Source organism: Plectropomus leopardus, chromosome 9 (assembly GCF_008729295.1).
Source record: "Plectropomus leopardus isolate mb chromosome 9, YSFRI_Pleo_2.0, whole genome shotgun sequence".
Classification (NCBI taxonomy): Eukaryota; Metazoa; Chordata; class Actinopteri; order Perciformes; family Serranidae; genus Plectropomus; species Plectropomus leopardus.
The window spans coordinates 8,327,842-8,352,869 of record NC_056471.1 but is presented as its reverse complement, the minus strand read 5'-3'; the positions used below and the strand labels follow the sequence as shown (position 1 = coordinate 8,352,869).

Sequence of the window (25,028 nt, the reverse complement as noted above, 5' to 3'; positions counted from 1 at the left end):
TTCTTGGAGGAAAATACTTTTTTGCCATTTGTATGACTGGATTTGACAAAAGCTTGATTTACAAACTGGCTCCGTTGGTGATTAAAAAAAAAAGACATTCCCCAGTACAATTCCATGTTCATTGTTGTTTTGCCTCTGTTTGCCCTGACAGAGGAGCAGATATGAGGGGCCGCAAAGCTGGGGATCACAGCCATGCAGATCTGTGTTCACAATGCTTTGGACCAACAAAGAGGAGGCTGCCAGCTGGTATTCAGCAGTCCAGAGGCAGCAGGTTGCTGAATGAGAAATGCAAAAGTATGCTGGCAACGCCAGTGTATTGCAAAAACATCATGGGGATTGTTGTTGACGACATACAAATCACATACAAATGGTAAATATAAATAGATTGTATTTTTTAGACCGTTACTGTATAACTGAAAACATATTTGTGCGAGTGCTCCCACTCATTACAAGTGAGGAGGCAGAAAGTCCAGACTGATTCAGAGATAGAAACACACTGTTGAGCTCACAATATCAGGATGGTCTAACCAGCCTGGGATACATGGTGAGGATGAATTGAACCAGAGCTATCGTTGAGATTAAATGATATGTGTTTTAGACCAGGGGTTCCCATCCCTTTCTGTCTGACGTACCCCCACAGCCCCTTACAGGCTAAATTTACGGGTCCAGTGTGTGGAGTTTAGGGGGATATATTGGCAGAAATGTAATATAACATTAGTGTACTTTCTTGTATAATCACCTGGAAATAAGAATGGCTGTGTTTTCCTTACCTTAAAATGAGCCGTTTTATATCGACATAGGGAGCCGGTCCTCTCATCTGTTTTCAGATAGAGGCCATTCACGTTTTCACGTTAATGTGTCAGCCGCCATTGTCAGAAGTGCATCTGTAAAGAGCAGAGCCACAGTTACATTGATTTGTAACGAGAAACTTAATGTCTGGATGTCTGGAAAGTTTTTTGGAAAAAAAGTGATCCACATTTGCAGCGACACGTCAACAAGAGGCAGAAAAATACATGATTTGTAATGTGAAACTGCTTTTTCCCCTATTCTATCACTTTTAGTTATTTCAACCATTTATACATCAAAATTAGCAAACTATCTTAACCATTTATCCACAACATTTAACTATTTTAACCATTTATCCACATTTTTAGCTAGCTATTAACCATTTATCCACATTTAGCTAACCATTTTAACCATTTATCCACATTTTTAGCTAGCTATTTTAAGCATTCATGTATCATATTTAGCTACTTTAACTACTTTAACCATTTATTCATAATATTTAGCTCTTTAAACTATCTATTTATCACTTTGAGCTAACTATTTCAATCATTCATTGACAATATTTGGCTAAGGTTAACTATTTCAAAAGTTTATCCATCAGATAAGCTAACCATTTCAACCATTTATCCATCACCTTTAGCAAATGCTAACTAACATGACCTACTTTAACTATTTTTCCATTAACTAACCGTACTTTTAGGTCTTCACCATTTATCTATTACTTTTTGCTAATGATACCTGTTTCAAACATTGTAATATTGCATATAACAAACAACAGTTTATCCATTATGTTAACTATGCGTTATGTTTCTCCACTTCACCACGCTGGCCACAGCAGTAGTCTCCTAGTTGACCACAAAAGGCCAAAAGGAGACTGAGGTCATGTCTTTGGTCATAACTTGGGACATAATAACCACAGAAAGAGGAATTTACATTATGCTATTACACGCAACTAGAACTTCTTGAAAGGCGATTCTGATGTTTATATAGACTAAATTTGGGTGGATTTCTGCAAGAGGAATCTGATACATTTAAATAAAATTAAACAAATGTATTCTTAACCTGGATTTAAATACATGTATGGAGATACAGTTTATAGAAAATGTAATTGATTGCTAAATAAAAAATGTGATTATTTAATACCTCCTTTTTTATTTTTAAGATTTTGGTTGGTGGCTTTATCAGGATTTTTTTAGGTGCATATGACATTATGCTGGGTAATTTTAAGCATAAAACCTATTTAATCACACTAATACAACCATTTGATGACCCCTCATGCTCAGATAAAAGCATCCCTTCAGGTGTTTCCTGCCACTCCTGTACAATATATGTCATGTGGCTCAGTTTCACCTTCCAATGAAACCACATAATGAAAGAGAAAGTCGCTCCCTCTCAGCTGCAATGGACACTCCTCGATCTGGAATCTCTTCAGTGTGTCATGCCGAACCACAACCAGCAGCTGTTTGCAGCGGTTCCCAAGCTGGGGGTCTGAACCCCACAAGTGGTCAAGTAAAGGGGTCACAAGAGGATTTCTAAATTTTGCTAAACAAGATTATCCTTTTCTCTTTTTTTACAAACATGTTCTTCTGTATTTTGGCAACCATATAACAGGTCCAGTCAGTTTGACTGGCTTTGATCAAACATTCCTCACTATAACATCAGGGCGGTTCTTTTACATTTGTATCTGTGCTCAGTGGTAATAAAATAAAGGCTCAGTATCCATATCAAAGGTTCATGCATATTTTATTCAAGAGTAAAAAAGTGGATCGTCCCATGGGGCATGCTTACAGTGTTAGTGACTGGGGAGTCAAAACAGAAAGAGAGCAGAAAGAAAGAGAGACAGAGTAAAAGAGAGAGAGATTGAGAAACAGTGTGTGTGTGAGAGAGAAAGAGAGAAAGAGAGAAAGAGAGAAAGAGAGAAAGAACCGTGGCACAATTTCTATGGCACAGGGTCTCCCAGGGGGGTTCACCTCTCCCAAAGAAGCACAACAAGATCAACCAAGGAGCAACGCAACATGAAGAGCAACCAGCAGAGAGAGAGAGCTTAAATATTAAGAATAATGTCCATAATAAATAGAATCATAATAATCATAGAATCATAAATATCATCAAATAACAAGAGGAATCATCAAGAATTATGATCAGAGAGAGTACACTTTTTTCCTTTAAATTGTGACAGCAACACACCGGCTCTTCTGTTAAAATGTGTCTTTCTGCTTTTTGCTTTAAACAGCGCAAATTTTAACCATGCAATCATGCTTTTGGCTGCCTGAATGCCTGTGCCTCTGTATATAGTATGGTCATTCATCAATGCTAGTTTAATATTTGTTTATCGTTATTCATATTTATCGTTAAAAACAACTCCTGTACACCGACAAAGAAGAGAGGAGAGAACGTGGACTTGACACTTTGAATAGAAGCGTACTGTCATTCTGTACAGCGTCGAAAGAAACCAGAAACACAGGTTGTGAAAAAAAAAACATGAAAAAACCAAACAAAAATATAACCCAAAATGAATACAAAAAAATAAATTAACGTTATGTACAAAATAAATAATTCATTACTCCTCAGTTCATTTATATTAGGTCAGAAAACGAAAAGAAAAAAAATCCTACCATAGTGAAACACAGAGCACAAATATAATCTTCACATTATTATCAAAGAACTTAACTCTGCATGCACTGATGCGTTAATATAAATGCTTTACAAAGACCTTTTCTTCTGACTTCTTCTTGTCTTGGCTGCTGCCTTAACCAGAAGAGTCTGTTTCCTCTGTGAAATATTATTTCCTACTTATTAGGCCAGAGATTCCCGGCCATCATTGCTGTGTGGTAGCAGACAGCAACACGGGAAGAAAGGAGGATGTAGAAAGAATAAATAGAGTATGACTTCACATTTCAACTCCCCCCGGCTCCCTCGCATACATAAAGCATCCTACGTCCGCTATACTGCATCTTGCATCTCGTGACCATGTTCATCACATGTGCAATAAAACCTCTCTATGTAACTTATTTACACACAACAGGAGGGGAGAAACACTTGCCTCAAATCTGATCCGGGCCTAGTTTTAAGCCTTTCCGAAGAGCTAACTGCCCTGGGACCACAGGTTTTTTAAATTTTTTTTGGAGGGTAGAGGGTCTCCACCTGACTTCAAGTGGAGGTTGGGTACAGTGTAGTGCTACAAAAGCAAACGGGAATCTTCTCCCGAGAAGAAAAAGGACAGCGAGGGCTCAGATTAGACTGCAGCTGAGATTATCTCCACACATGTCTTGGCAACAGACACCACACATCAAAAATTTTCTCGCTGGCTGACGCCGAGATCAGCTAGTGTATGCAAACACATTTTCAAATAGAACCGCACGGACATTTACATGTTGAAGCATGTGCACGCACGCAGGCAGGCATATCCACAACTCTATAAAACCTATCACAAGTTTGGCTCCGTTCCTTGTTTGCAAACAGGAAAAAGAAGCATACACATCTGTAACGCCCGCCGCTCCCGATTGCCTCCCCCCCGCCCAACCCCCCACGCAAACATGTGACTCCGCCTGACACAACACACGCCACTGACACAGCCACGTCATGCTGACACTGTCAACCCACTGGTGATCCCCAACATACACGGTGAACAGCAGCTCCTGCTGTTTTGCATGGGGAGTGTTTTTATAGTTTTTCTCCTGTTGTTTTGCAGGTACATGGGAGTTGTAGTTCTTTAGATAGGGCCCATCAGTTCAGTGAAAGAGACTCAGCCTTTGGTGGTAAAGTCCAGGTATGCTCATGCCTTTACATACAGCTGAGGGCAACGGGAATGGGGTAGATAATTGTGTGTGTGTGTGTGTGTGTGAGATGTAGCCCATTGAGTGTGTGTAATACTGTGTCTGTGTGGTGCGTTTTTCTTGTGTATATATGCCTATGTACACGTATCTATAAATATGGTACCATATCAGAGTTGTTGTAACTGCAGGTATGTGTCTGGGCATGTGGGAGTGTGTGTCCATCACTGTATATTGCTGTTGCTGTCGGTCCCATTGGGCTCTCCCATGTTCATGCGGCCCATTGACAGGCCCACGCTGTTGACGGCATCGCGCCGCGGAGGCATTCTTTCGTTGATCCGATCCAGACCTTTGGCCTCTTCGAAACTGCTGATCCGATGCTGCGGGGAGAAGCCTCGGATGGCTGCGGAGATAGGCAGGCGTACATACACACACACACACACACGCAGACACGCACAAACATACATACATGCACACAGAATTAATATTTCACAAGACATTAAGTAGAATCTTGTGTATCCAAACCCCTGGGTGCTTTGAGGGAAATATTCAGAGCGCTGAAATGGATTGAAGATTCCAAACCCCATTTTAGTCATTTATGAGAATGTGCATACAATTCCAAAGCAGTCGGTTTGGTTTAAGTAATCTTTTCAATGCTTTCGTTTGAGCACACCAGAATTTCAATAATTTCGACCCTAATTGCGCTCCTTTAGCAGAGGGGCATTTTGGGTTTGGATGGACAGGATTCTGTCATATATGCACATGTGCAGAGTTCGTACACCAATATCTACGCACATTGGCAAGTGTTCATCTATTGTCTGAATGCTGAGCTAGGATTAGTTTGACCTCATGGCTCACAGTGAATGTGACAGTCAGTGCGAGTTGGCCATTGATCCTAGATCAGTAGTCTGAGACACCTGGTAGATAAGCCATTATGAGACACAGAGTATGGAACAAAGCACAGCTGCACAGAAGCGGTCGTTCATAAGTCCTTAAAACATATTTTGACACCTTTAAGACTTTCTTTAACAGTCAGCTGTTTGTTTTCGAGGTTACCACTTTCCCTTTACATTTTGTAACCAATGAGTAAAAAAATTAAAGGTAAGGACAAAAGTTGGGTGTCAGGTTTTACATATCTGTCAGGCCGACTCTTTTGAAGTTAAATTCTAAGTTGGCCATATTTTAAGATTGGTTTAAAATTTGTCTTTTTTTGATAATGGACCTCAGCTTTGTCTCAATTCCTTTTGCTCAACAAATTTAATGAATAATGTGCTGGTGAAATAGAAATAATTCCTTAAAGGGGCACTTTGCAGACTGTACACATGCAGGTCAGTTTATAATTCCATCGAGGTTATCTTGGCTTGGACACAAAAAATGTATTGAGGAATACTTTAACATTTTTGGGAAATATTCTTATTTACAAAAAGTTACATGAGAACATTGACACATTGTTCATGTCTGTATGGTTCAGGCAAAGCAAGTGGCAGAAGGCCATTAGCTTAGCTTAGCTTAGCATCAAGGCTAAAATCTGCCTACAAGCACCTCTAAGGTTCACAAATTAACACATTGTATTACATTTGTTTGATCCATTTAAAAAACCCACACATTTTTGGTCTTATAAAGTTACATGCTGGAAATACTTCTTGGCAGAGTGACCTCCCATGAAGGCACTCGCTTTACATTTCCATTTGTGAACAGTGCACAAACAAAATACAAATTGTCAAACTATCCCTTTACCAAAAGTATGCACTGGAAATATTTTACACATCCTGCTAAAGGTGGGACTATCACGCTTTTATGCCACCTCACCATTCTACTTAAAAGGTATGATCATGAAATCGGGGGACCAAGTTGTCAACATGTTATGCATAAAACCCACTGTGGGAGATTTAAAATGCAGCTAATAGCAGTTAGCAGCTAACTCAAAAAAGTTCCTCACTCTCCAAGCAAAGGGTGAGATCAGTTGCCATAAAGCAGGGACAGTAACTGATTGTTATTGCCATGTTATGCTGTTTTGAACATGCCACCAGTAGAGCCTCTTTTGGTTATGTAAAAAAATGCAAAGGCAGCGTAAAGAAAGGGACTCTGTTGCAGCCCTATATTGTGATCTCTTTGTGAAAAGGTCTAAAAAGATGCTTTCTGTTACATCATGGGAAAAATAGGAACTAGTTCTTTTTGGAGTTGTACCAAAACTAGGGAATATAAATCAGGATATGTCCAGCTCTATTGCTTTAATTTTAACCATACTTTTTTTTTTTTATAAACTACTCAAATCTGTTTCTTTTGCATACTTTGGGAATACTAAACTGCTTGAGTGCCCCTTAACAATAGACTCAAATTGGACCAAATAAAAGCAGAACAAATATGGTTACTACTTATAATGTTCGTCAAAATTAATTTCACTAAAATGAATAAAATCCCTCCAACCTGAAGCTTTGAGAGCTGAACTGCGGTCTCTGTGTTGACAGATGCTCCTGCACTGATGAGGAGGTCTGTCTGCAGAGATCGCTGCCACTTTTGAACAACAACTACTGCCATATTATCTTTGCACACATGCAGCTGCACACTAATATGCCACTGTGCTACACAGCGGACACCTAACACCCAGCTACAAATCATATTACATAACCAAAAAAACCAAACAAAAAAAACCCATAACACAAAAGACACCCATAATTTATTTGCTGGAACAAATTATGGACTGTAGTCTAGGACAGCACAAAAGTTACAAACACAAAAGACTACAGTTGATGAAAGCATGCAGTTCTAACAAAGCTTGTGTACACAGTCTATAATACACTAAACACCAAAACCATGATCACAATCTGTTCAGGAGCAGACCTGTTCTGGCTTCAGTCAGAGGAGTCGTCACAGGAGCTCAGTACAGAAGCTGTAACGCGTGACTGAAGCGCGCTGCTTAGGTCATGTGACTAAAGAAGGCCATGGGATATGGTCAAAAGCCCAGGGAAAAGCTGAGTTTTAACACAGAAGTTTGAAGGTTTGTTTTGTAAAATCAATAGAAATATTCCCTTAACATTTAATTTATTTGTATGATCACTGATGACTCCTGTTCTGCTTGTCAAGAAACAGATTGGCTGCATGTTTATCTTCTACAGAACTACAGCACCTAAGAAATATAAAGAAAACACAGTAACACACTGCAGACTATAAGACTGACCCTGCCAATCTTCACAACACCCACTCCCACCCACAGCCCCGCTCTTCTTGTGTGTGTGAGACAAAGTTGTGTGCGATGTGTGCTGAATAGGATGTAAATAAATGTTTGTGTGTTGGCAGAGAAGGTGCAGTGCTGTTTCCTGTTTCCCAAGAGAAGGAAAAAGAAAAGTATGTGCATGTTTCGTGTGATTTAATGCGGTGGCTTCAGGGTGCAACGCTTTAAGGCTTTGTCGTGAGCGCTGATGTGGTTAGAAGAGCTCAGTGCATCGTGGGTAAGGAAAATCTATGACCTTATGAGCATGGGTGGCTGAGAGCGCAGCCATGCTTGCACACACACACATACACACACACACACACACACACACGGCGCACACATGTGCGCACACACAACACACACACAGTGAAATGAGTGGGATTTTACCTTCAGCATCCTTAACTGTCTCGATGGCTTCAATGGCCTCAATGGTAGCTGAAGGATGATTAAGGAGAAAAGAAGAAGAGAAAGAGAGTAGGACAGGAAGAGAGAGAACATGACAGAGTCGAGAGAGTAGATGAAGTACAAAGAAAGAAGGAGGAGAAGAAGAAAGGAGTGAAGGCTGAAACATGCGTCTGTGTAGTCGTGTGTAAATGTTTCGGCTTAAGGACGCAAGAGAGGGCGACTGGATGAAAATCTCATTGAAATGTAAGGGGAAAAAATGCTAATCCCAAAATATTTATCAACTGGTTGAGTTGGTAAGAAAGAAAGAAAAAAAACTATTTTATCACAAAAGAATGAACACAGAAAATTTAAGGAGATGAGTAGAAGAGTAACGCCAGGGACACACTGCCTGTGTGAGCAGTGTGTGTGATGGCAACCTCTCCGAACTGCTGCAGCATGCTCACTTATGGTGTTCACACTGGCAGCGCTGTTGAGGCGACACTGCTGCAGAGCTGCCTGCTGCTGTAACTACTGTATTACCACAATTATAAGAACATACTCCACTCATTTATGAAGCCATGCAGCTCCTGCATTATCAACAACACTTTTCTGCAGATATTTCACAATAAAAATCCTTGTGTCAATAAGTGAAGGGATTCTGTCGACAGAAATGTTGTCAGTGGGCTTTTATTTTGAAACAGAAACCGGAAATGTTCAGTGAAACAGACACACTTGTATTTCTACACGTCTGTAGAGACTTTGAAACTGCAGTAAAGGGAGGTATAAAGTCAGTGAGATAATTGAAACTTCATGTTAATGTTAATGTTCAGCTATTTGCTGAAAACCATGTGCGTCACGCAAAAAAAATCTGAGCCTCCATTTCTCTGGATGGATCTGGATAACATGAACACAGAAAAAAAAAACCACAAACATGTTCTGCCACGCTCCCATGCTGCTCACGCAGGCAGTGTGTCCCCGGAGTAACTTGCAGTGAGGTATATCCATGCAAATATTTGCATGACCTCCTTAATTCAATTAACAGCATCATGACGGCCTAGGGGTGCAGCATTTAAACCTTAAGTTTTCTGCTTTGTCTCCCACCCCACATTTCCAGCCTACTTCTCATGAAAACGATAAATTAAATGAATAAATAAAACATAGCATCTACTTTTTACACACTTCTTTTTTCCACACACTGCTAAATCCAACATAGTCTAGGCCCCTGTTCTATACATTAAATTTATGTGCACTCTTTCTTGGCAGACATGTGACGCATGACGCTTGCAAATTTGCTGATTCAGAGACATGTTTCAGGCTTTAGTCATGTGAGGCCCTCAGAGCAGCACTGAGGCCATGGCAGGTTCAGAGGGCACCGGGTGTTAGCAGTAGCTGCTGTTAGCTGACACACACCTCACACACATGCTTTGGTTGCCTGTTCTTTCTTTTATTCTTTAACTCTCTTTCTTTCACACACTCACACACAAACACACAACCAGCAGGCTGTGAGTATCCTCAGCGCCGGTGAGGTGAGGTGGAGAGAGTGAGCTAGTCAGTGAGGCAGAGGGATGAGAGGAGAAGAGCAGAGGAAGAGAAGAGGAGGAAAAGAGGGCAGGAAGGAACCGGAGGATGGTCCAAAGCAGATATTGAAACTGTCTGTGTGCACTTGTGTGTGTTATAGTGTGTTTTTTTAAGGCATGTCCAAGGTTACGTTTGAGAGTGCGTGTGTACAAGTGTGTTAAACACTCACCGCTCTGCAAGGTCTGTTTGCCCCCAGACAGCACTCCGCTGGGAAGCATGCCTGTAGGGGTCAGTCCCTTCAGGGTCAACACGTTCTCACTCTCCTCCCTGAGAGGCAGACAGAGATGGCGTGTGTGTGTGTGTGTGTGTGTGTGTGTGTGACAGGTGTGTGTGGATACAAAGAGAAAATAACAGAGAATTACACACTTCCCCTCATTGTGCACCTGCAAACATACTGACAAACCGACAAAAATATGCTTGCGGGCTAAAACACTGAATGCTAAAAATGACAATCTGGTGACTTCTGATTAATGTCTGCAAAAGTTTCAGGAAATATAGCATTTATAGGAATACTGCACACACACACACACACACACACACAAACACACACACACACACACACACATACACACTCACTCATAGAGTATGTACAACCAGAACTCGACCCACCGTAGAACAGAGAACATTTTAGCCATCTTCCCAATGGCTCGAATCTTGTTTTTGATCACCTCTTTCCTAGCTGCTGCTGCACTGGCTGGAAAAGAGTCAAACACTAACTCATTAATGTGATTTATTGTCATCATACAAACTATAATTACTGCCTTGTGGTTGTATGCCTCCTCGAACTAGTCAAGTTGTAGTTACAGTTTACATCCATTGCTATGAAGACATGCATGCTTTAGACACATTTTCCCCCTGATCTCTACAATCAGCACAGTTTCACGATTAGTGTCACCAATTCAGTATCTGACCAAATGTCTCCACTTCTATTTCTGATGTTGATTAATGGCCAGAGAAGTGTTTTTGCAGAAAATTATGATGTCACAATGATGTTGACCTTTAACCTCTGGATATAAAATGTCATTACTTCATCATTTTATTCTTTTTTGTCATATTAGCTCATGAATTCTTGAGTTATGGCCAAAAACATGTTTTGTGATGTGATCTTGACCTTTGACGTTTGACCACTAAATTCTAATCAGTCCAGTCTTGAGTCCAAGTGGATGTTTGTGCCAAATTAAAAAAATAAAAAAATAAAAATCCTCAAGGTGTCCTTGAGATATCGCAATCACAAGAATGAGATAGATGAGGTCTAACTGACCTTTGACCACCAAAATCTGCGGATGTTCGTACCAAATTTGAAAAAAAAAAAAAAAACCTCAAGGCATTCTTGAGATATCGGGCTCATGAGAACAGGACGGACAGACAACCCAAAATCATAACGCCTCCAGTCACTGCTATCACCGGCACGGAGGCATAGAAATAAATTGCCAAAACATATTAACATTAAAATAGGTTTGAATCATGACTTTAATGTGTTGAGTGTTTCTTACCATCGAAAATCTCCTCCCCGTCATTCATGAGTTCGTCGTCAGAGCAGATACTCAGGACATTGACCAACATCTCAGTCACTGCAGGATGCACAGACAGAGACAAACTTCAACAGGGACACAGTTGAACCCTATAGGCTTATTAGGGGTTAAGACACCAAGCCAGAACTACAACACCCCCGGTTCATCTGAGTGGGGACGCTTGTTGCTTATTATTCCCTAACTCGCTCACTTCCTTAATTTCCTGTCATCTCTCAGCTGCTGCTGCCCAATAAATGCATAAAATGCCTCAAATCTGACTAAACTCTGGTTACCCAGGAGTCCCTAATCCTGTAAGTAGGGGTTGTACACCTTTTTAAGCTGATATAATTGCTATTTTTAGAGAATATTACTCGGACCATGTAAAGTACCAAAAAAAAAAAAAAGATTTTCTTTTAAAACTCAGAAATTTATAGAGATGATCCCTTTTACTGTTTTTAGTTTAGAAGTGTTTGCTTGGTGGTAGGGTCCATCAGGGACATGGACATGATGTTATTGTCTGCATTTTTCATCACTGTACAGACAGTGTCAAAGCTAGAATTCAAGACTAAGTTGTGCCTGCTTTTTGCAGCACAGACTGAACTCCTCGTTCATGCCAGAACAAAAGTGCCTTGGGTGCACAGTCTGTCAAGTTCTACCAGTCTAAGACCATTCACACCTTCGTCAGAAGAACACAGTTACCATTTAAGCCAGTTGTATCATGTATCATGAATATAATCTGCAATGGAATTACAAAGATGAAGACTTTTGTGTCAGAATTCTTTGTCTTTATTTATTGTACATTTGAACTGATCAGTGACGAGGGTTAATTTCTGAACTTGACACTCTTAAAGGTACTGAATTACATCTGAACTACCAAGCAATGTTGGACAGAGACGCATTACTCATACTACCACATTATATGACTACTACAGAAATGCAAGGGCTGAACAACCAAAACTGGATTTTAATCTTGAACAGCTGCAGGCTACATGCTCCAAGGAACTAATAAAGATTGCGGCTGGATATGTGACTGATTAAATGTTGTTTATCTTTACAATTGACTCTCTGTCTTTCAGACTGATCCTGGGAAAAATACTGGTCATAAGCAACAGAAGAAAAAAAATAATTTGCAAACTATCTAGCTTTAGCTTAGAGTACTGATTCACATTAATGCCAAATTTCTGCACCAGAGAGCACATCTAAGTTAGCACAGTGAATAAGTGAGTCAAAAGTAGTCCAGAGTATGGATACACTTTTCAAAACTCCACACAGACAAAAATTGCAACTGTAATATTTGTGATGCAAAATACAAAGCTGGCCAGTGCAACACGTCTAACCCAGAGGAAACACCTGGTTAAACACAGAATATATATCTAAAAACTGAAGAGTGTGCTGTGGTTGACAGCCTGAAAGCCAAGTCCCCCACAGAAACCCCAGCTAATGTTAGCGTGCCTGTAGCTAGCGCTGAAGATAAAGAAGTTATTGTCCATAGATGATGAAAGTTCAAGCAACTTAACAACAGCTTCGGGTAATTAATTAACCTGATGGCTAAGTCATTACAGAGAGAGTCAAGTACCAAAAAAGGATACCATTGGCTACCAGTGCTGAGATCCAGGTACCATTATGCAACCTCTTCCCTGGACATCTTTAGATGAGATTCATGCCTCCAAATGAAATAGTAAAGCAACATATCAAAAGCTGACTCTGTCTTTTGAGACTCTTCTGCTGCTTCACACTACACCAGTTTGACCAATCTAAAATAAAAAATGTTTCATTAAATCATTCCAGCCTAAACGCCAGATTCATCCTCATGAGCTCCTTCACAGTCTGGTGGTCTGCCTGAGCATAAAATCCACCAAAGCCCAAATAGCTCAAATTTAAATCAGGCCTTGAATCAATACTAACACAGTTTAGCCTGAAATAGGTTGGTGTTGACCAGCACGTCTTGCATCAGTGGGTCAATGATGTTGTAAATATTATAACATGTTGTTGTAAATATTACATCATTTAAACAACCTGACCTTACAGTCCAGCTCAGTTAAAATCAGTGATTTATTTCCAAACAATTTATAAATGTTAGAAATTGCTTGTTGAAAAGACTGTGAAGTGTGTAGTAATGCATTGTAACATTAGACCATTATTTGTGTGTCCAGGATTTTTTGGGGTGGGCCTAAAAGCATGTTTGATGACACAGTGGAGCCATTCTAAAAATAATCCCTCCTTTACTGTATAAAGGGACGAGCCGCTGCGAAGCAACAGACTTGCATTAGCAGCCTAAACAGTCACTGCCAGCAGGCCAGATAGCCAATTTGGGCTTAAGTGACTTTAAAGGTAGACAACTGACAAATAATCTGCTCAGGCTTTTCTGACTGTGGAATTTAACTAGGTTATTAATGTGTTTAGTAGACTGAAAGGACTAAAAGAGCTTGAAGAATCTAGAGAACTCACCACTCACACACAGCAGGAACAGAATCATTATTATGATCATTAGATATAATCTCAGATATTAAGTTATTTCTTGTTTTATTTATTTATTTAGTAAGTTATTTAGTACTCTGTCAATTTATCATACACTGCTGGACCTGAGTTACTAGTTTCGTTCTTTTCATATGTTTAATAAAATTTCTTTTCTGTAGAGTGACAGACTTATTTCCGATATAGATATTATTTAACATAAATATATGATGTTCTATTATATAATGTTCTATATGAGAAGCGTGTGTGCATGTGTTACCCTTTTCTCCCACGAAAGGCAGAGACCAGGTGAAGACGTCCATGAAGTTGGGCAGCCAGTAGGGGTGAGGAGAGCAGTTGAACTGACGGATGTTCATCACGTTGTTTTCATACTTAAGCACCGCCGCTGGACACAAACATACGTACACATTATAGCCTTTAGTCAGATAGTAGACAATACTATTCCTAAAATGTTAAAAACATCAAACATCATGTTTAACATAGAATAATGGAGACAAAGACAAAGAACATTATTCAGTTTCAAAATCATTGGGTCTCATGCAAGACACAATATATGTACAAATTTTATCTTATTTCTGCTCGTATCCTTATTTTGTTAGTACAAGGGGATTCACCAATGTTTTCTTATTTTTTGACTTTCTCTTTTGTAAGAGAAAATTTTACGTGTGGTCCAGAACACTTGTACCAAGTTTTATATTTTAAAACCTTTTTTTTAATGCATGAATATCATTTCAAATTTAGGTGATGTTTAAGAGTTATTACAATGACTGGATTATTACATTTCAGGGCTAAATAGATATACTATATCAATATACTTGGTATATTGATCTCAATTACTGTAATTTCAGTTACTATGCATTCCTTTGCTGACCAGTGCTGGAATGTAACTAAGTACTCAAGTCCTCTTACCAGAAAATTAAGAGAGAATATAAGAGAAATTTAAAAGAATGTTGCTGCATGAGGCCTAATGTGTTTTAAGTGTTTCTGTTTGATCTTGGATGAAGAATAACATGATTTTAAGTCTAAAATAATGGTGCGGCAGTATTCACACTTCAGCCCTCTGTACGTGTACACTTGTGTGTGTGCGTGCGTGCATGTGTGTGCGCTAGTGTGTGTGTGTGTGTGTGGGTGCGCATGTGTGTCAGACCTTTGTTGTTGTAGACATCCAGGTAGTTTGGAGCAGAGAAGATTGTGATGAGGGATGGGAAACCTGTAGTCTGACTCTTCCTGTACATACGGTACCTGAGGAAAGAGAGACAAACAAACCGCCCACGTTACAGCTACTCAAATAAAAAAAAACACACACATTGTGGATGAAAACGGAGGATTTGCCTCACAGGTCTTTAAGACCAGACAGAGACCAGTAGAAGGCGAGACAGCCACGCATTTAAAAACAAATGAAGAAGGAATCTGCGTGGGCTAAATGACAGGGTGCCACTGAGCAGGGTGCTGACAGTCCCCAGAGTTTGAGTGAAGCTGCCAGCTCAAAGCTTACATTTTGAATTAGGCCCAGATCGAGTGACTTAGTCACAATAAAAACAAGTCTGGGTGCAATTAGTTTCATGCATTCAACAAACCTATCGAGATGAGACATGATAACAAATACCAAGCACAACAGCATCCTCTACTGTTCTGGGCCCCTGGGTCCCTTGGGGATAGAGTAATTACTAAAGTCACTGGTAATCAAGACTTTTTGGTTATTTATAACAAATAAATATAATCTAGGTGTACCACAGAATTACTTGGCTGTCTTCTTATTAGACTTCTTTTCATTTTATGTTTTATTATAGTGTTCCACTGTGTAGCTTCACCATGGATGCTATTCTCTCCAGGAATCTGTGTATTACCAAATATCAATCCATGTCATCGGCAAAATGCTGTTTCTTACTTCAGTCTTCATCCATTTACAAGCTTTGTCCACAGCAGGCCACTGTACACGGTACACCATGAGCCAATCAACTCAAGGCAAAGTAACGGCTCTGTATCACACACCTCCCGATTGGCTGCCTGTCAAACTGCTCTATCACCATGGCACCACCTTTACACCTTGTCACCTTGTGACACAGTATGCATAATATATAATTAGAATAAAGTTTAATGAACTAATACTTATAGTTTACTGTTTTTGCAGTTAATGTGAAATAATTCAACATATTTAACCATTTTATTCCATTTTGTATTATGTAAGAACACAGTGGGTTGTAGCTGTACATTTGTCAATTTTAAAATGTCACAGGCAATCAAACTTCACCTAAGTTTTTCATAAATTTAATAGTTTTTGTACATTATATGTATTTGTTTTCTGGAGTGTTCCTGAAGCAGTTCACACCACCATCCACAATTAGTTGTTTTTTTTTTTTTTTCTTTTTTTCCAGCAGTGAACGGGTCCTCATTTCCTTTGTAAATTGTATTGTGGGATTCTATGGGACCTATTATACTTTTCCTAATTTTCTGCCACATAGTATAATATTACTATGACGGATGTTCACTAAATGAGGCCGAAGTTTCAAATAATTAAGTAAATGTGCCTAAAAGTAATTCCTGTGAGCAAAAACCTGAGACTTCAGATATACTCAGATATACTCTGTTTTTCTTCTTCTGTAACGAGCTGACATCAGTCATCTGCTCCAGGCACACTACTGCAAGTGTTTACATTACATACACTGCTACATGTAGCTACATGCTAACATTAGGGAAACATGTAATTTTTGGGATGTGATGTGATGTTGCTAATTTCTACCGGATTTTGGATCATATTTCTGTTAGAACAAGTCTGTTTGTGAAGATTTTGCTTAACATTTTTCACAGTAAATTGTGCCACTACATTCTGTTACAGTAATTCCCCAGCTCGAATGATGGTGCAGAGACACCAAGAGCCCACATACAGAAAACCCAGAAATGCTGAACATTCAGCAGGTTTTTATGGAAGGGAGCATTTAAACATGTTCTACTAGAAAACCAATATAAGATTCATTAATAAACCTGAAAATAACAATAGACCAAAACATAACATATGTTTACAATAACAGGAAAACATCTAAGTCACTTACGTAAAGTGATAAATTATTATTTTTGACACTTTACCTTGTTGTCAAAAAGCCTTTTCTGACATGGATCTAAAGACATTATCTCGAATCCACTCACAAAAATGTTATCTTAGCTTTTTATGTCGGTAAATTTGGTTTTCGTTGGCAAAGCGACACATCAGATAAGTCGGATCACTTTGTTTATCTATATATATATCTTTAAACATAACCGTTAAAACTGGAAACGACAAAATAAATAAACAAGTTTTTATGTAACTTTGCATTTCAAATCAATTGCCAGTTGTCTATCTGTATGTGCAATGTCACAGTGATTTGAGCTACAAAGCCCTTTAAAGTTTTTTTTTTTTGGATACACACTGATTGTTATGATTATACTTTATTTGGTACATTTTTCATTGTGAACACAGAATTAAAAGTTTCAGCTCTTTTAAATGAAAACAAACTATTTGATCTATACATTAGGTACTATCTCTAGAGGTACTAAAAGTAGGCTAATGTCTTCTGGCCAGCCCTTGTGCAAGTGCAAAAAGGAATACCCAGACTGCCCAGCTGCATGACAGATAAAATACTGATAATGGGCTCACCAAACAGCACAAACCACAGCAACAGCACAACTCATAATGCAGCAATTAAGGCAGCACTATTATATTTAGGGGATTTACACTAAGAGAACAGATGCCAGGCATGGTTTTGTGGGTCAGACAGTTGTGTTTTGCCCTCACTACTTTATTTAGACTACTGGTGCAAACCTTACATGGCTCTTTGCCTTACCATTATGTTTTCAAGAGATGAGTTAGTTGACCTGAATGGCTGCTGGTGCTCTCCGTCAGACTCAAACTGTGACAATGCTAATAACACAGTTTAAGGGTGACAGAAGGAAAATTGTGTAACCTCTTTCCCCCCGTAATGTGCCAATTCCCTGACAAAGAAAAATACCAGCTCGGAACACGAAATGTCAAGGTAAGCCATTAAATTAAATGGTGCTCTCTTTTTAAGCCGAGAGAAGGACTGAGCTGCGAGCCACGACAGTCAGTCAGCTTACCCAGCATCCTGTGCTTCATGCGCTCTGATGATTGACAGCAGGTTGTTGGTCTGTAGGAACTCGCACACCGCTGGGTAACTGGGGACAGAATGAGAGACAGAGAGGAAGAGTGAGACGTGAAGCAATGAAAAAAAAAACAACACATACAGGAGAAGAAATATCCACAGAGATCCAGTAAAAAACACTTTACATAGAAAACATGTTATTATATCTGGACTTTGAAAACTACAGAACAGATGGAAGTATTTAAAGTGTAGCAGTGGGAGATGAGTGGGCCTATTGTTTTCTGATGTTGTGTCTCTGTGAGGCCTGCAGGGGGAATCAGTGAGCACATGGCAGGCCTGAGCAGGACTTACGGCCTCCTCAGTGCTGTGGGGGCCAACTACACACTACTTGGTCGATTGATGCTGTGTCTGCTAAACACAGAAAATCACTATTTTCTCCACAGACAGCATGTCATAACACTGACAGAGGAACGCAGCCACGACCACATCGCTGCCTTTACATTCCTCCATTTTTATTTCTTTATTCCCATCTTTCATCTTCTACCCCACCACCACCACCAGCCTCCTCCTGTGTTGCTCCCTCTCTTTCTCTCACTGTATCTTAATATCACTCCATATCTGGCAGGAGTAGCCAGTCGTCATAGCAACAGAACCGTGCAGTCTCCCTGGGGATTGTGGGATATCGTTTCATGCTGAAACAGAACTGTGTGTGTGTGTTTGTGAACATGCTGTGTTTATGTGTTTGCTCGTATACTGAATGTGTGTATGTGTGTGAGTGTGTAAACTGGCCAAGATTTTCTGTCTCTTGTACAAATCCCAGTGATTGTTATTGGATCTTGGATGTGGTGTAACCGTGCAGGAAGCATCTCTCTCTTTCTCTTTTCTCATCACCAACATCCCAAACCAATAGACTGAAGTCCACCAAACTTATTAGATTCCACGTTTGTAGATGAAAGTCACATCTTGCTGACGCTGGGCGATCACAAGGCGCCCGGATCATTAAAACACGTCGAAGGAGCAGAGGAGGAACACATTTGAGGATCAGTCTTATTTCTGGCTGCATGTTCTAGCTGCTAATTTCAAAGAATATTGGTCCTAGTGTTTTTTTGGTTTTTTTTTTTAACTCTGAATATTACACTCATTCTTGCTTGTTTGGATATCAGGTTATTTCATATTTCTGAGCTTCATGAGCACAGGGATCCACTGTATCAAGGATACCAGACTACTGTCACTCACATATGAGACTAAAAAAAACCTTGTATAAAAAGTAAAAAATGTAAACTTAAAGAAGTATTTCACTGCCAGAAAGATGGCCTTTTGATAAAACTTGGATATCTCTGCAATAGAAAGACACAAATACTTTTAAATTGGTGCTACGTGACCAGAGAAAATAGAGAAACATGTTTCTTTTGCTGAAAAGGCAAAAGACCTACAACTAGCAGAATGCACAGTGCCACACTGGACCAGTAAATGCTTCATTTTCACTGTGCAGGAAGCACACTGCCTGTTCACAAACTCTCGCTGTTACAACCTAACAGGGCACTCAAATGTGTTTCTAACACTCTTCATTTTAGGCAAGAAATGGACAGCGCGGTATCATAATCTTGATTTACATGCAATCAGCACTGCCTAGTCTTACTGCTTGATCAGATTTTGGTCTTTGGAGTTTGAGAGAGAGGGACAGGGTCCTTATAACTTCCCTTTCCACATCAAAAATAAAAATTAGAAAACTGGAAAATTGAATTAAAATTAAATTGAATTTTCTAAAATTGTATTTTTTTGTTTTTCAGGTCAATGCAGAATTAAGATTTTAGAGTCATGTTTCTAATTTCCTATTTGTGAAATACTGGATAGAAAAAAAACTGAAAATTGAGAAATTGAAAATTTTGAGTTTTTATTTCTGTTTGCGTGTTGTGCTGCCTGAGAGGGCGGGTGCTATGCGCTCTTACGCCTGACTCGACATAAGTCGTGTTGGATTTCTCTTTAAATGCACATTTGTCAGAGAAGGTAACTGATGAGGAAGAATGTGTTTATTTAACTATACAGCAAATGTACATTTAAAGGGAAAAACTAACACGACTCACGTCCAGCAGTAGTGTCCATGCACCGCCATGACCAGTACTTCTCATTTCAAAGTAAAAGTCTGTGTTTTAAATTGAAAGCCCTCTAGCATTTCATACATGGTCCAGCCATGTACTAGGATTGACCTAGTCTTATTTGACAGGTTTTTGTGAATTAACTGAATCAACTAACTGACTGACATTCAAGTTGATTTTCTTCTAAAATAAACTACCAGGACTCTAATGTAATATGTCTTTTTTGTTGGTCCATGTGAGGAGTAATGTTGTCCAATACCTGTAGAAATAGGAGCAGCCTCTGACTGTGTTGTGGCCAAAGTACTCCTGGGTCTTCTCATTGCCAAAGTCTTCCAGGGGGTCGGCCCACAGCAGGTCGCACATGGGCCCAAACGCTGGGGGCTCCTTGAACCGGTCCAACTAGGACATCACACACACACACACACACACACACACACACAAAATATATATATATATATAAGATTATAGAAACACAAATGCTCAGTCACAAATAGGAATACATAGACACAAAAATATATCAGATACCAAACATTTTTCGAGGTGATATATAAACCACACCACAGTCACAAATGTACCAGCACATATAGGATAAATGAGAAGAGAAAGAAAAGCAAACACACATACACATAAATACACATACACACACATACTGTCAGAGCAGAGCATCTCCATGGCAACCCTCACCACACAGGAGGGAGAAGATGTCACACCAGCAGATTCACCATGGAAACACTGCCATTAGACGAGGAAGTGTGTGTCCTCATGTCTCCGTGTTCATATGTGTGCCTTTGTATTCTGTGAACTGTACATACACAGCATGTGTGGGGGTCTCTAGTGTACTGGTTTTGCTGGGTTCTTACGCCTTCTCTGCTTTGACAGAACCCGTACGCATAAATTAAGAGTTGTGTTTATGTGTGCGCTCCAAGGTGTGTTTGAGCGCCACACATAAGTCGATAACATGTGATGTGAATGTTATTTTTCCCAGCAATTAGAAGTGTGGTAAATGTTGCTACTATGTATAAAGCAGTAAAAGCAGAGGCAGTGAGGTTGAGAAAAAGGTTGGCAGGCAAACAGAAAGGTTGTAATTTAATGTCTTACTTCATTGTATGCCTTATTTTAGAACCCCAAATAATGTCTAAAAAATACAGATAAGAATTAAAAAGGAAAATGTACAGACATAAATTAACTCTGTTGTCCATTTTAACTACTTTGGTCAAAGGAATAAAATGTACTCTCCCAGCTGGCCCCCAATATCTTTCGACAGTGATGTTTGGTCGAATTTAGGTTGTGATGTCGGATGACCAAAGTTCAAAGTCAGAAAAATGTCTAATGCCAACGTCATTTTATGTAGAATACTGACTTCAGATGATGTTGATTTTTTTTGTTGGTTTTAAGTTAAATAATCAAAATGTAATGTCTTGCAAACATCTCATACCGACGTCATTTTGATGTAGAATAAATGCAATCAACCAAAATTTAATGTCTGTCTGACAAAAGAGTCTGACGTCTTTATGATTTAATTTTGAGGTCCAGTGCCAGCAAGGATGATTATTTATAATCCATAGACCAAGGATACTCAGCTTGGCTACTTTTGCATAATTACAGGAAGCCAACGGCCCATCACAGAAGCTCTGCTGACACCAGGTCAAGTGTTGGCAGGGGCGTTTCTAACATTTCAAGCCATTAGGGGTTTAGGCTTAACCTCTGACGGGGGTCCGGGAATCCTCCTCCGGCACCTTTTTTATAAACAAACTCAATTTCATGCTTTTTACACACTCTGGCACCTCAATTACATAATAAGTAAAACAGAAAATTGCCAGCATTAATCCATTTATTTTCAAAGTGAATTAGAAAATGGTTGGGGGGCCATGCGGCACCCCTCTGTGGGCTAGATTTGGCCCTCAGGCCTTAAGTTGAGTATCACTGCCATAAACCTTATGAATTGCATGTATTGCTAAATGTCTGTCCTTCAACTACTAGTAGTTATATTCATTAATATAACAAATTCACATGTATGAATATGTTATTTAAAAGCAGCTTAAAGGAAGCAACATTCAGTGGACAAATAACTGGACATGCAATCATTCAGAGACTCCTGGCACGTTCACTCGTGATTGACAGGAGTTCAGCTGAACTGAGAAATGAACAAATCGTTTCAGGAGGTGATTTGAGTTCAGCTTGTTCACCCTAAAGATTTGATATTTTGAATGAAACGGATGCAAACGACACAACACCACCAAACATGTTGTAACTGTGTTCTGCTTCTGTAGGGAAGTATTGTTAATTCAAAATGGGATGTGTACATGTGCGTGTGTGCATGTCTTTTCATACCTTCTTGATATCGTCCAGTGTGTGGATCTCTGGTGAAAGCCCCCCATGCACACACAGGAACTGCTGGTTCATCAGGGCTGCCAGGGGCAGGCAATCAAACGCCTCCATGCAGGAGTCATACACCTGCTCTGAATACTTGATCTTACCTGGAGGTGGTTAGAGGGGTGGAGAGATATTTCAAGGCTTGAGACAAAGAAGCGCCTGAATGTGTTTTGACATGCTTTGAACAGCCACCGTGCCTGCAAAACGTACAGTCAGTCCCTGTTGCTCGGAATGTGACTGTTACATATCGCACGCAAACATGTTGCAACAAGGAACAAACAAATCTAAGAACTCAGTCACCTGAAGGCTTCAGACAGACTTGTATTGCTCCTTTAAAAACATAATTTGGTTTACTTGGGGGTAATATGTAGGATTTTTATGTAACATGTTATTAATTTATGCGACCATCTCTTCTCCAGCACTCCCATATGACCTGTTTCTCGCCTCTCTGATGATTTAGAAATGCCCCTTCCCAGAGAAGAAATGCTCATTGGTGAAAAAAATGCTCCACATTACAGTAGATGGCGTTTTATTACAGACAAAACACGGATGCAAAGGCTCCAACTCTGTTTCTAGTGAACAAAATCTGACCCAAATATAAGCATGAAGCAGTGTAGAGGCGTCACTGTGAGGCTGATTTTTTTTTTTTTTTTTTTTGCTTTATGAAAAACTCCTTTGATTTGGCAGCGATATCAATAAAGACATCCAACACGCAGCATCTTTAAAGTACATTTCACACATGGGTGTAACAATACATCTGACACAAAACAATATCACAGGATTAAAATAGCTGAAAGGAGATCGGAGGAGAGAGATAGAAGAAGAAGAAAAGAGAGAGAAGGGTGGATTTTTGGATGAGAGTGAGCAGGGAGGAGGGGGTAAGAGAAAAGGAGAATGATAATTTCATAAAGAGAGAAGGAGAGAGATTGATGGGAGGAGACAGGAGAAGGAGGAGAGGTTAACAGCGGTGGGAGGAAGGAGAGGAGATGGCGAGGGAGGAGGAAAGAGAGATGGGAAGGAGAAGGGAGAGTGTGAGGACATGAGAACGACACGTACGCAAATCAAAGCCAGTGTTGTGGAGTACCAGTGTACAGTAGCTAGCATTTGTGTGTGTGTGTGTGTGTGTGTGAGACAGCGAGGAGTGTGTTTGTCAACCTCTCCATCTGCCTTGTGTAGAGCAAGAGCTCATTATTGCTAGTCCACCAGTTTTCAGCTCCTTCCACACACAGACACTTAAACATTTATGAAGACGCTCTCGCACACACATGCAGTCACGGTACATGCTCTCGCACACACTCGCGGCGCACACCCCCACGTACACACTCGCACATACAGCAGATGGTAATTGAGGGCGACCACTATTCGCCACGAGCACCAGGGGAAATTAGCTTCCTTGTCCCTTGGCCAATCAGACACAGCGGAGCAAGTCCCTGAGCCAATCATTAAGGGCCAAATTAATTTGCTGCTAATCACCCACTCTCGGACAGGACGCGACGAGAGTCAGAGAGACAGTGCGAGGGAGGAAAAGATGGAGGATGGAATGAGAGGAAGAAGGAGAGGAATTGGAAATAAGGAGGGAGAGAAGGAGTGGAAGAAAAGAGGGAAGATACAAGCTGGAGGGATAGATGGGGGAGGATTCTTGTGGGGGAGGAAAAGAGGAAATCCTACATAACTTTACAGCTGAAAGTCAATGAGGTCAATCAGTCAATGATGCATTGATTAGTTGAATGACGGAAAATTAATCTGCAACAAGTGAGTGTTCACTAAATCCCTCCCCCGAGCAGTAAAATGTTCAATCCCAGTTTAGCATCAGTAACTAGGCATGGCAGCCAGACTCTACATGTTAACGTGTGCATGTTGCTGTGGTACCTACCTCTTTTTTTGTCTGTTCACAGTATACCCATCTGACAACCAAAAAGCCACTGGAATATATATGGGAGTATAGAGTAACCCGGGAATTATTACTAAAAACCTGGAAATCAATTGGTATTTCAGATCCTCCGGTTCCCTCTTCTTAAAGTCAGTGGGTTTTTTGAGTGTTTTTTTTGGTTAGAAGCCTAAATAAGGTCTGTGGTTAACATAAGCTAAAAAGACTTTCATATTTTGTTCTACAATATAAACTAAGCCAGTAAAAACCCCACTCACAAACTTTGATGCTTTATGTGTCTTAAAAATCTTAAAAAAGTGGCTAAATGAGAATGTCATCACATTGAGCCTCACAGCTTCATAGCAGTGGCAGCATGACCATGGTGTAGTACCTTTATAGCCTAACGTTAGCTTTTAACTATTGATGACTACATTTAGGCTTCAAAAATCCTGAAAGTGGTGTTCAGTTGTGAAGATTATCTTTTTGAACAAAACATGTAAGTATCATAAATGCTTGCTGACCACAGAGCTTATTTTCTGCAGTGATTCAAAATCTAATGGAAAAATTCCATATGCTTTTTGACGAGGGAACCAGGGCGACATTAGCTTCTGGGTCGGCATACAGAAAGACATTATTCCTGGGCTAATCTATACCTACTTCCTCCTTGGTAACTTACCCATTTACCTAGTAGTACACCCACTGTAGTTGTTTTATCCTTTTTACAGGTATATTAATTATGCATGATAAGCTGACATTTTGTTAGCAGTGAGTTAGCATAAAAGTAGCATATCTTTCTCTGGATGATAGTGTAGTTGGCCTTTAGCTCGGAGATCCGAAGGTCTTGTACCCGCTTTTTTGTAAGCTGGAAATTAAACTCCAA

At 39.8% G+C, this 25,028-nt stretch overlaps 1 protein-coding gene across 3 annotated transcripts in view; it reads right to left on the bottom strand.

Moving 5' to 3' along the window:
- Positions 1-4,317: 4,317 nt before the first annotated feature.
- Positions 4,318-25,028, bottom strand: part of LOC121948410 (serine/threonine-protein phosphatase 2B catalytic subunit alpha isoform-like) — a 45,284-nt gene continuing 24,573 nt past the window's right edge. For 2 of the 3 annotated variants that reach the window (XM_042493804.1, XM_042493805.1), the window contains exons 5-14: positions 22,240-22,385; positions 20,168-20,307; positions 17,808-17,885; positions 14,866-14,960; positions 13,978-14,103; positions 11,226-11,303; positions 10,342-10,426; positions 9,902-9,999; positions 8,158-8,205; positions 4,318-4,962 (exon numbers count right to left, since the gene is read on the bottom strand). In XM_042493804.1, coding sequence (XP_042349738.1) covers positions 4,784-4,962; positions 8,158-8,205; positions 9,902-9,999; positions 10,342-10,426; positions 11,226-11,303; positions 13,978-14,103; positions 14,866-14,960; positions 17,808-17,885; positions 20,168-20,307; positions 22,240-22,385 — 1,073 coding nt within the window. In that variant the 3' untranslated portion in view covers positions 4,318-4,783. The remainder of the gene's footprint in view (positions 4,963-8,157; positions 8,206-9,901; positions 10,000-10,341; positions 10,427-11,225; positions 11,304-13,977; positions 14,104-14,865; positions 14,961-17,807; positions 17,886-20,167; positions 20,308-22,239; positions 22,386-25,028) is intronic. The other variant, XM_042493806.1, reaches the window with a different exon arrangement.